The sequence below is a fragment of the Hemicordylus capensis genome, chromosome 2 (genome assembly GCF_027244095.1).
Source record: "Hemicordylus capensis ecotype Gifberg chromosome 2, rHemCap1.1.pri, whole genome shotgun sequence".
In the NCBI taxonomy this organism is placed as follows: Eukaryota; Metazoa; Chordata; class Lepidosauria; order Squamata; family Cordylidae; genus Hemicordylus; species Hemicordylus capensis.
Genome location: NC_069658.1, coordinates 172,357,622 through 172,370,458, shown reverse-complemented (window position 1 = coordinate 172,370,458; position 12,837 = coordinate 172,357,622). Strand labels below are relative to the sequence as shown.

At 44.6% G+C, this 12,837-nt stretch overlaps 1 protein-coding gene across 7 annotated transcripts in view; it reads left to right on the top strand.

The window, feature by feature from the left end:
* DNM2 (dynamin 2) overlaps nucleotides 1-12,837 on the top strand; it is a 108,882-nt gene that overhangs the window by 82,032 nt on the left and 14,013 nt on the right. For all 7 annotated transcript variants that reach the window (XM_053291796.1, XM_053291797.1, XM_053291795.1 and 4 more), the window contains 3 exons: nucleotides 1,655-1,768; nucleotides 11,040-11,149; nucleotides 12,384-12,495. In XM_053291796.1, the coding sequence (XP_053147771.1) occupies nucleotides 1,655-1,768; nucleotides 11,040-11,149; nucleotides 12,384-12,495 (336 nt within the window). The remainder of the gene's footprint in view (nucleotides 1-1,654; nucleotides 1,769-11,039; nucleotides 11,150-12,383; nucleotides 12,496-12,837) is intronic.

The following is a 12,837-nucleotide window of genomic DNA, read 5'->3' as shown; positions in this document are numbered from 1 at the left end:
TCTAAAAAGAAACGTAAGATAGATACCAGCAACAGTCACTGGAGGGGTACTGTGCTGGGGGTGGATAGGGCCATTTACTCTCCCCCTGCTAAATAAAGAGAATCACCACGTTAAAAGGTGCCTCTTTGCCATGTTAGCAGAGGAGGATAAACTTCTGAGGAGCCCCAGGATTCCCTGGAACACAGTATGAAAGTTGTTGTTGTAGAGAGTGTGGATACAATACAAATATTCCTGTGGTAAGTTTGTAAAATTAGCCCTTTAATATGCTTTTGTGGTAAAAAGGTGCTGTCACCCTGGTGCCAAGTTAATCCCAAATGCCCCACGCTGAAGTAAAAAGTGTCTGTATTGATGCCTTAATGGTCCAGCTGGCTTACTTCGGTTTGCTTGAGAAGTGATGGCTGAAGTCAAACTGTAGCAAAAGGGAGCAAAAGCCCAGAGGAACATGAGCTGTTTCCATTTCATTGAACTTACCTTAGACAAGTTGGATTGGCTTCTCCACTGGATGCTTCTCTGATGAAACAGTAAAACACTCCCCAAAAGCTTAGGATAGTCACTTGTGAGGTTAGTGTTCTGCTAGTCAGGAATTGTTCTCTCAGCCGAGCTGTGTGTCTCTCATTGGCTAAAAGTGTCAAATTGACGCAAGGCATTAAAACAGGAGCAAAGGATATTGGATTGTGAAACCGATGGACCATATACAGGGAAGTGGCCTATACAAATCCATGACACTTCAGTCAGGAGTCTCCGTCTTGTTCTGAGCTGTTGCAATATTTGTACGGTTAAGGAGCCAATTTGTCACTGGCTCTGAAGCTGCTTTCTAAGTTGCAAATTAACCTGTTCCTTGTGGGAGGAAGACTTAGTGTTGCTAATCAACTGTTGCGCTATGGCTGCTGACAACACCTTTTTAGGATTTCTCCGGCAAGCTATAAACTTGCTAGTTTGAAACCTATTATAAGAATTGCAGCTGCTGCTTGCTGTTTGTGGATTGCTGGGTTTCATTGCCAAGATGGATAAAACAATGTTCCAAGTGTCTTCCAGTCATTTCATTTGTAGCAATGTGAACTTGTCTGTCAGTGAACAATGGATTTCCATTCAAGGTACCTGGATAACTCCACCTTGGCAATATCTGCTTTTGTGGGTGGGAGGGACTAGCCTGCTATTATAGAGCTCTGATTGTGGCATAGGTAGAGATCTGCTTTAAATGCCTATTGTTACTTTATACTGAGATCCGTCTAGACTTGATTCTTAGGTGTGTGTTTTTAAAAGTGTTGATTTGTGCTTCCCGTTGCATTTTCAGGAATTTGTATAGGTGAGATTCTTCTTTGCGTAGTAATGGTGATTCCCCTGGATTTTACCATTGTAAGTCAGGCTGGTTGGTCCACATTTTTAGAAGCAGCCTAAGCCCATGGGGTAAGAGCAATGATATAGGTGGCAATTATCAGAGGGCTTGTTAAAACCATGATGCTGTGAACCAATATAATTAAAAACCTTTCATTGTTGGGTGCTGATGGAGCCAGCACTAGAATCTCACTGGAATTGTACCAAGCCTCTTGACCTTGAAGTGCCTTCCTTCACCTTGTGTGTTCTCCAAGATGGTCTATAACGTTGTTCCTTCCTCCATCCCCACCCCCACCCCCCACTCCTTGATTTCCTCCAGGTAATCCGCCGAGGCTGGCTGACGATCAACAACATTAGCATCATGAAAGGTGGTTCCAAGGAGTATTGGTTTGTCTTGACAGCAGAGAGTTTGTCTTGGTACAAGGATGAGGAGGTAAGTAATTCTGTAAATCATGTTGTTGCAATAGAGAGGGCGAGGTTGTGCTGCATATACCAGGATTGTGCTTTCAAAATAATGCACATATGTACCTAAAACCAAATCATGATTTGAGTATGTGGCATTGCCTACACCTAAAATTACCAATTGCTAATACTGAAGTGGAGCTATACATTTTATTTAAAAGTACATTTATAACATGACAAAGTAGGGTTGTGTAATGCTCTAACCCATTCATAGATCTTGTACCACTGAGCTTTAGATACTCATTCAAAATGAGCAGCCAAAACAGAAGCCAAATGAATGTCTTGTAGCACTTTACAGAATGAGGAGTTAAAGTGGTGTGCCTTGGAGTGTTTACACACCTGCTCAAGGAACGTTCCTCAGGACTACAGAAGACTGTCTGGGGTTACTTGAGCAAAAGGTTAACCAAGTTTCAGGCTCAGGAACTCAACTTAAATTGGTAGAGCAAAGGATGACTGGAAAATAGAGAGGAAAATTTAACAAACATTAATAAAATTAAAAACTATGTTCTTTATGTGACATAGTAATAACAATAAAAGCCAGGAAGTCCCAATTTCAGATCTAGATTTCATAGAGGACAAGGCTGCACCTTCAATAAATCATGTAGAAGAAGAATCTTTGGTAAGTGCTGCTTTCCCCCTCATTCTGCTGTTGCAGCAGCAAAATGTATTGCTTCTCCCTTCCATGCAAGTATTTAAAAGCACAGGAGACTTATCCTGTAAGAACTGGCAACCCTAGAAATTCTTACTAGAATTCCTTGCATCAAACTCACTGAAAGAATTGCCACAGTCTATTGAAGGTGCAAGCACAGAATGCTTTGCTGCTCCCTGCTGAATTTTGAATGAGGGGAAAGGAGCTCCTGTATTACCTGGCTGCCTTTCCCCTTCCTGAACCTGGCTTCTGAGGGAAGGGTCATATGTTTCCAGTGCTTGTGCCCCTCCCCCCAAAGCATTTCTTCTTCCTCTACCAGTGCTAGGTCTCAGGTAGGGAAGGGGGAGCATAGTGGATCTTTGAGTGTATATAGAAGTATATAATTTTAGTGGCTAGGTCACTGGGGAATGACACTTGCCATATTTTGTGCACATCACCGCCCAGAGACATATGTTTTGGGCAGTATAGAAATACGTTAAATAAATACATACATACATACATACGTTACATACATACATACATATATACATACATACAGTGTACAGCCTCCACCAGTTGGAGCTTAACCTCTTCTGGTTTTCAGCAGAAACCAGATTGGCTGCCCCTTGTGTCAATCACTAAGACATCTTCCTGTTTTCTTGGAGCAGTTTTTAATATGTATAGCCTTCCACTAAAATAATTAGGTGAGCAGAGAAATCTGTAAGATGCTTGAAAATAAAAACAAAGCAGATGGTCCACGTGAAGCATGGGGGGAAAGAGGCACTCGGAATTCATTTCAGAGACTGTATGTGTGTCATTAAAGGAGCAATGGTGGGGAGAGCAGGGTGGCAGAAAAGCCCATGTCCACTCCCGTGTTCCAGGTGCATCTGTATGCCCCCATGAGATGTTTGTCTGCCTTCTGTTTCTAACATGCTCTGAGAGTGAAGGTGAGCGATAATACAGAAAGCAAACCCAAGACTGGGTTGTGCAGGCAGGAGCAGTTGGGCCTTGTTGGTCATGGGCCCAAGGATCCACATCCATTGGAGGGCCAGCTAGCTGATACCTACAGCTTCTGGAGCATTTAGTGCTGCTGCTCACCATTGTCTCGTAAGCCTCCCATTTTGTCCTGGCTTGCTGGGCAGAGGTGGGCAAGCAGCTGACACTCAGCTCTATTATCTTAGAGCTAGCATGCCCCCCCCACACACAGATAGGGCATGGACAACTTAAAATAATACTTCAGCTGACTGGATTGTCAGTTGCTGCTGCCGCCCACTGTCTCCATCGCCCAATGAAGTGGGGCTTTCTTGGCGGCAGTGAATGTTCCTCCTCCTCCTTCAGTGCCACCACCTACACTGAAGGAGAAGCATCCTTCTGTTGCCTTGTAGCTTTTCCTGGTGTTTGAACACCATGAAAGGGAGGCAAGTGCTTAACATGTGCATGCCTTCTAAGTCCCAGTGATGAGCCTCACTAATCACCACCTCCCAGTGGTGCCCAGTTACCAAAATGGTGGTCCCAATGGTGTACAGTTACCTGGAAAGTTCACCAGGCAGTGGATAGATGCACTTGCTTCAGGCCACTACCATTGTGGTGCTGAAGGAAGAACATATGCCTGCTGCCCAGTTAGTTTTCCCGAATCACTGCTGTCTGAAATGCTATTGGGCCCAGCCCCAGCCCCCCCCCCATCACAGGGCTTTGATCCTGGACCTCCTGGAACTGGCACAGACCCTGTGAACAGTCTGTATTCTTACTGGTCACTAGTCAGGGTTATCTGTATTCTTAGTGGTCACAGATAGGGATGTGCCCGAATGGTCTTCGGCACCGCCGGGGGTAGTACTTTAAGGGCGGGGGAGGGTGTACTCACTCCCCCCCGCCGTGTTTCCCCCGCCAGCGCTCTGCAAATTTCAAGCCCCTCGGGGTGGCAGCGTTCCTCCCTGCCGCCCTGTTTCCCCCCGTCGGCCGGAAGTGGCCGGAAGTTGCGAGCACGCGTGCGCCCATCGTGCGCGCACGGCAGACGGGCGGGCACGTGCGCACGACGGGCGCATGCATGCTCGCAACTTCCGGCCACTTCCGGCCGACGGGGGGAACGGGGCGGCAGGGAGGAACGCTGCCACCCCGAGGGGCTTGAAATTTGCAGAGCACCGGCGGGGGAAACGCAGCGGGGGGGGGTGAGTAACCCTCCCCCGCCCTTAAAGTACTACCCCTGCCAGTGCCGAAGCACCGAATCCTGCCCCAGCGCCGAAACATTTCGGAGGCCTTTACAATGGCCTCCGAAACGTTTCGGGCACAAGCCTAGTCACAGAGAGCAGGGTTATCCTCTCACCTGAAGGATGTTCCCAGTGCGTTCGTTTTTTCCATCTGAGTGAATGGAAGCTGTTGGAGGAAAGTCAGTTTTGGTTGAGTAGTGTTGCCCTCCATTCTGCCTGTCCTCCATTCCTACAACTAGGTAGTCTTAGTCTAGCTCAGTGACCAAGATCCCCTGGGTGTGTGTGCATGTGCTCATGCACAATGTATCCCTGTACATTAAAATGTCTCTAAGGTTCTTTGCAGTGTACAAGCCTTCCTTCTGCATACACCCTGCTTGCTTTGATGATAAAGTATCTGCCATTCCAAATATAAGTTCCCAATATTCTCCCTTAGTCTCACACTGCCAACATTCTTTCTTGTGAGTCCTGCTTTTTGGTGCTCTAGTCAGAACTATGTAGGTGTGGGCTGGCTCAATTGAACTACGTGGACTTGCATTATATAAAACAAGCTTCAATCCAGGGCAGGGAGTCATTGGCTTCTCAGTCCAAATACTGGGATTACCTCTCCTGACACTGAATGGGCCAGCCACCACTGACCAGGGATATCACAAAAATGGGAAGAACAATGTTCCTCCTCCTCCTCCTCCTCCTGACTAAAGAAAGCTTTTGGAAGAGCAATGTGTTTGATGATCCTGCTTCCCCAGTACAGGCACTGGGTTCAAGAGAAGAGGAGCCTCTCCCACCCGGCTTATACCAAGCATAGCTTTTGGTTTGGGAAGGAAGCAGTATACACATTTTCGTCGTGCATGTTAATCTCAATGCACCTATGCTGTCTTTCAGCCCTTCTCTTTCACTTCAAGTTGCGGGCAACACTGAAGCTGGGCTCGGTGGTTTGTCAGTCTTTAAAAGATAAAAATTCTGGCAACCAGTCTTTCAAACATTCATCTTAAACAGCAGAGCTCAATCTTGTGCAAGTTTAACTCAAAGTTTGTTTGTTTTTTAAATTGCCACCTTCTTTCAGTGTTCCCTCTAACAGGCCTTCTGGGAGTTGGAGTCAACAACATCTGAAAGGTTCCTCTTAACGATTTGTGACAAACTGCAGTTTCCCCCTTTTTTATGTGAACTCAGAAAACTGTTTTGTTCAAGCCAGTTAGTTTAACAAGCCAGGTTATAAATATCTGATCCAGATTTGGTATTGTGCCTGTTTGAATTGGGTTGAACAAATTACAGTTGCCAGAGTGCAGCCAAAAAGGGAAACTGCAGTTTTTACAAACCATGACAGAACACTGTTTGCCTCCTCCTCTTGCACCTGGTGGAGAGCGGTAACACTGAGCTCATGCTCATAATAACAAACCATGTTCTATCTGAGCAGGGCCAGTGTGCCATTACTTCCATAGTGTCCAGAGTCTGTGTTCCCCCATCCAGTGTTCTGATTTTTTTGATCTGTGTGTGGAATGAGTATTATTCTGGGCCGTAGTATCAAGGCAATGTGCATGCACATGAATTCAGTATGGGGCCTTCCTGATTCAACCTGAGCAGGATCTAAAATTAGCTCAGAGGACATCAGAAAACTTGTGAGTGCAGGCATGTGCGCATGCCTTAGAGCAGGGCTTCTCAACTTCAGCCCTCCTGCAGATGTTGGCCTACAACTCCCATAATCCTTGGCTATTGGCCACTGTGGCTGGGGATTATGGGAGTTGTAGTTCAAAAACAGCTGGAGGGCCTAAGCTGAGCAGGCCTGCCTTAGAAGGAACACTGCCCCCAGCTTTCCGAAGAAGAGGATTGGGGTTTGAATGACCAAGGAGAAGTATAAGTTTTAGACAAGCACAATTTATTTGAAAGATTGTAGAGTATGTTTACTGCTTTCATGGCATGGAAGTTTATTAAATGCCAGCCTCTCAATTTACACTGTCCATACTTTCTGGCACATGGGTGAATTTGAAGAGTCTTAACTCTTCCCTTAAACTGAATGGTGTTTTCACCTTGAATGTAACATAATTGGGAAAAGTGTATTCCAACAGTGCAGCTTCTGGAATAATGGTAGTTCAGACTGAATGTAAATAACTTAAATGTAGATTATCTGGCATTATGACTGAAAAATCAAAGATTTTCTGTTGTTTGATTTTATAAATAAGAATTCTGTCTCTCATTGTTTAGTGATGGCTAACAACCAACATACCATTATTCTTATATACAAAAAAAGCAACTTTGGAACAAAATTTGGAATGTTTTCTCAGAGTTTAAAACCAATGTGGAGTTAAAGGTGCATCCTTGTAAAAAGAGAACCTGTAAGCAATCTAAATGTGAATAGCACCTTGATCCAATACATATTCACTTTTTAATTTTTAAAAAAGTATATCATTTCTGAGGACAGTGACAGGTAAATTTGGAAGGAAGAAAAGCCTTACATGACCTAGGACAGTTGCTGGCAGTTAGGTTAACCAATGGGCAAATCCAGCACTAAGTTGACTCCACTACTTCTGTTTTCTTTATACACCTGCTCATGTTTCTGTGTGCTAGCCCTATGGAGGCTACTTGTTGGGGGAGGGAGAGAGGAGCAGGTGGGAGATGTTCCTGTTGCCACTTTGAAGTAACAAGATGATGATGGTGAATAAACTTTGTTAGCCGCCCCATAACAAATTGTTCTCTGTATGGCCCACAATACAATATTAAAAACATCCACAAAACAAATCATGACACAAAATAACAAAATACAGAATACAATACAAAACATTTTAAAAACTTTTTAAAAATCAATTTTAAAAAGTCTGAGTAAACAGAAAGGTCTTCACCTGGTGTCTAAAAGAACAAAGTGATGATGCCAGGCGAACCTCACTGGGATGGCTATTCCATAAATGGGGTGCCACCACCGAAAAGGCCCTCTCCCTTGTAGCCACCCACCTCACCTTGTTTGTCAGAGGCAATTGGAGCCCAGCCTCCGAAGAAGATCTTAAGGTTCGAGTCAGGACATATGGTACAAGGCACGCTCTCAGGTAGCCTGGTCCCAAGCCATTTAAAGGTTGAAACCAGCACTTTGAATTGGACCTGGAAACGAGGTCAAAGAAAAGAGCCAGTGCAGCTGATGAAGCACTGGTGTGATATGATTAAAACACCCAAGCCCCAGTTAATAATCTTGCAGCCCTGTTTTGCACCAACTGCAATTTCCGGACCATTGTCAAAGGCAGCCCCATGTACAACACATTGCAGTAGTTACCAGAGCATGAGTAATTGTGGCCAAGCTATCTCTATCCTGGTAAGGTCGCAGTTGGCATATCAGCTGAAACTGATAAAAGGCACTCCGAGCCACAGAGGTCACTTGAATCTCTAGCGGCAGTGCTGGATCGATGAGCACCCCCAAACTGTGAACCTGGTCCTTCGGGGGAATGACCTAGATAGAGTCAACCAGGGTTTGACTCTGGTTAGTAATTTTCAACCAGGGTTCATGCCAAATGTCTAGTAATTAAATGGGGAGGGGGAAATGCAGGAAGGATCCTCTGCTTGGCATTCATGCAAGTGTGTTCTCATTGCTTCCTGTTAACCTGGAAGCAGTAAAGGGAGTATTCATGTTGTTTTCATGAGCAAACAAATGCAATTTCTTCCAATTCCTTTGTTTCCAGTTCCAATTCCTTTGAGTTTAACCCTTAGTCAGTTCAGTTGCCAATAACCTGGCTGGAGAATTATGTAACTGCCTCAATCACAGCTTTATTTAAAATGTCACTAGGAGCACCCTGAACAATCACCCATGAGGCACATTGATGGCCTGCCATGGGCTATATTCTGCCTAGAAGCTGCCACTTTCCAGTCTGTAGCCAAGGGGCTTATGTTTTATTAATAGGTAGGGGTACTCCAGGGGCAGTAGTGCTGAGAAGTTGGGTCCAGTCACTACCCCACCAACTTCTCTGCTCTTAGCCCCCCCCCCTCCTTCTGGTCAATAGGTAGAGAGATGAAAAACAAATACCAGAGGCGAAGAAGGGTGAAGACAGGTAGGTAAAAGAGGGACCAATAAAGCAATGGGATTTGGTAGCGAGGAGCTCTCTTCTTTTTCATGGGGTTTTTCCTACTCTGATCTTCCTTGTTCAGAAATCTTAGAACATGCCATTATTTTGAGAGTGTGGGCATTGATCACTGTCAACCAGGCCATCTTGGTTTTTTGGTAGCTATTACTGAAAAGATGTTAAATTTGTAATGCAGCTTACAAACCCACAAGTCTTAGCAAACGTTAGCATGTTTGGGTAATGTTACTATTCCTCCACATCGGCTATTTCACCCTCACCCCTTGGGCAGAGCTCACCAAGATTCAGAGACAGTTTACTTTGTTCCTATGAACCAGAAATGGCAGCAGGCTCAGTTGAGCTATCGAAATGCAAAACATGTATTCTATAAATCTCTATAAATCTCAAGGATTTCCTACACAACACCCCATAGCTGCTACCAGTGCTTCTGTGTTAGTTAGGCCCAGATTTCCTTTACCTTCTAAGGAAGGCTGCAGGCTGATATCACTTCATTGGGGATGCTCCACAGTTAGAGACATATGCCCTAAAAGAGAAGGAAACAGAACTGAGCTGACAGTCTCTTTCCCTGCCCTCCACCCCCACAAATTCTAAGCAACCCGTTTCCTGGGGGTGGGCCCCTCTTGGGTGGGGGGAGATGCAGAGAGTGCTTGTCTGGAAAATGAGAACCAGCTGGGCCAGCATGAATAAGGCTCTTTATTCAGGAAAGACAAAGCCTATAGAACTGAACTGCTGGTTGCAATGAGTTTGCACCAGTCCACTCCTGACAAATGCACCTTCAGTCCTGTTCCTAGAATGAGGATGGGATTAAGAAGCACATTTAGTTACCAAAGCAATCTATATTCAAAGCTTGAACCCCCCCCACCCCGCCCATGTCTGTCTTCTATTGTCTGCTCTCTCTACACTCAAGTAACTAACTTTTCATTAAAACTCTAAAGACTCGGTCACATCAAAACTTGGAATAAGCCACTTCCCTCCAAGCAGAAGCAGTACCTTACCTGAACAGCCAGCAGCCCTGAAGTGCTGCTCATCCAAGCCCAGTCTAACCAATGTGCAGACTACTGTACATCTTTGTAATCTCCTGAACAGGTAGTCTGAACACTGGGCAGGCGGGGCTGGAATCCAGAAGTTTCCTTTCCATGTAATCCAGTTTTGTTCCCCTTTCCTAGCTTTTACAAGAAGAGCAGTTTGTTGGGGGGAAAATCCACTTTGTCTCCTCTGACGTGGCAAAGCCTGCAGCTGAATTCAGTCTGGAAAATGGTTGGGGCCTTTCAGGAAATCATGGGGGGGCGGGTATGAGGTTTGTGGCCTCCGTACAAAGGAGAACGTCACTTTTGGGATTCTGTGTGTGTATTCAGGGAGGGAGGGAAGCCGGTAGCATCTGGAACTATAAGCAATTCCAGATGTGGTTCTTCTCCCCCCACCCCGAGGCTGCAGCTCTTCGTTACTCATATGGGGTAACCACTCACCATGGCTAGTTGCAGTTTATTAAAGCAGTTTGGTTCTGTGCCCGGAATTTTGAGTGAGGAGAGTTTGCTTTTGCATTCCTAAGGCCATTCTTTGTATACCATAATCTGTCTCAAAGCCCTGCTTTACTTATAAGCTTCTGAAACACCCTTTTTAGCACAAAACACACACAGAACAATGTTTAGCACAAAACATTTGCATATATGTATGTAAATAAAAGTGAAATTATTGCAGTTCTCTATGGTGGCAGCACAAAACATTCAAGCCTTGTGGGGAAAGTATCTGCTCTGATATCCAAATCAGATTTTTGAACCCCTTTGCTGGGCTTTCCCCTCTAGGTACTGACCTCCCTCAGATTTATCTCATATAGTAATGGGAGCCATTCTGCCATTTATCTCCTTTCCCCCACCCACAGAAACATGTTTATATTTCAGCCAGGTTTTGATGGCTCTGCAAAGGCCAGGCAACGTACCCAGAAACCTAGCCACGTTCTGCCTGCCACATTTGAATGCTGTCTATGTAGCATCCCTAGTCTCCCAAAGTGGCCAGGCACTTCAGTTAAAAAAAAAAAAAAAAAACATATGTGAAGTTAGTGGACACAACCTAGAAACTTCTGACAAGATTTTACAGCAGTTGAAATAGATTTGGAACAATAAAAGGTTGCCCTGTTGCAATAATGAGAACTGGAACCTTTTGGAACTCTAGGACATTGGGCTTCTGTCAGCCCAGTGTGGCCAGAATGAAGCATGCCAGTGCAATGCACTTACTAGTGGAGGCCCTCATGAAGTTATTTTTATGACGTTTCTTCCTATTGGCCTATCAAGCTCCTGGACATAACAAATCCAAAACCCATGACTTTGCATGGTTTTATATTTTGCCTCTTATCCTCCATAGGAGAAAGAGAAGAAGTACATGCTACCTCTGGACAACCTGAAAATCAGAGATGTAGAAAAAGGTTTCATGTCCAACAAGCATGTCTTTGCCATCTTTAACACAGAGCAAAGGTAAGGAAGTGATGACAAAGTAGACTTGCTCTTCCTGTCAGACGCACATGAGAAGCCATACTGTGCCATATGAATAACCTTGTCAGAAGGTAGTGCTGCTGGCCTCTCAGGGACTTGAGGAATGGCCAGCTAATTTTTGTGTATATGTGGTTTTAAAAAGAAAAGAAAAAAGTGAGTTACATGTTCCTATCCATGCTTTGCAGAGCAATATATTTCCTGTATAGGCCAACAGAACCTGAATGGGCTGATAGACAAGTCTAGCATCTCTCCACTGGTTATCTTTCACCAGCTATGATTACTTAACACTGCACACTATTTACCCTTTGAAACACTTAGCAATACCTTATTCATTGTTAACGTCCCTATTTATCACTGGAGTGAGTCACTAAACAATAGAATTAACTAGGAAGATGGGCCTGGGATTTGTAAATTATTCCAGGCTGAATAATCTGGAATAAAAGGGGGCATGCTCAAATGACAATATTGTGGGTATTCAAACTAAAGAGTTTGACTCTTTCTGTTCATATGATGTGAACATGTGAGAGTTGAAGCCACCTCTGGGGCCTCAGAGCCAAGGACCTGGACAAAGACCACGTAACAAACTGTGCATCTTCTCTTGGCTAAGTATGGTTCATTCCCAAATTGAATTCTGCCTACATCAAAGATATATGTTATGAGATACATAACAGAGAGCACTCTCCCTTACTAGGGCAAGGAAGGAGGTGGCAGCAAAGTGGTGAGGGTCGATAAATGGTGACAGTCATCTCATCGAGTGCTCTAATCCTTTCTGTAAACAACTATTCTGGGCTAGGATTGGCCACCCTTGTGGAGGCTGACTAATGTTTGATCAGCAGAGCTTTCCTGCAGCCTCAAACTCTGTAGTAGTCGTCATCGTAGTATTTATTTATTTATGTTTGTTTGTTTGATTGATTTTTAGACCGCCCTTACAAAATAGCTCAGGGCGGTTCACAAACATCAAAGACCCTTTAAAACAATTTAAGAGCACTGGAAGGCCAGGCCGAACAGGTAGGTCTTTAGGGCTCTCCTAAATCCCAATAAAGAATTCAAATTACGGATGATGAGTAGTAGTAGTAGTAAATGCAATTCAAAAGCATTTAGCAATAAAGATAAAATGGCATCATTTTCTGTTCTCACCCCACCCACTGGTTCAATGAGATTTGTATCTTTCTTCCACTCATCCTTTTTTCTTCTCTTCTTCCACTCCCCCATAAAGGAATGTATACAAAGACCTGCGTCAGATTGAGCTCGCCTGTGATTCCCAGGAAGACGTGGACAGCTGGAAGGCCTCCTTCCTTCGTGCTGGTGTTTATCCTGAGAAAGATCAAGTAAATATTCCTTTTTGCTCAGTCCTGTCCATTAGGAGGATGGGATGAGTTTGTTGAGGGCCCAGTGGCGTGCCAGAGATCTCCTAGCAGCTGCTGTTGCCTCTGGCTGGAAGCCCAGGCAAGTGACTAATCCAGGCTGATTTATGATGAATGCTCAAGGCACCAGTGAAGAGCTCTGTCATGCTGGACCCATGCTCTCAGATGTGGCAGTTTGCATTCTAGAGTTTTTGTAGCAATTTCTTAGAAAGGGGAAGAACAAGTTGAGGGCAACTTTCACCCCCAACTACTGAAGTTATTCTAACTGTTCTGACTTATTCTTTGCTGTTTTGTTCTATATCTTCT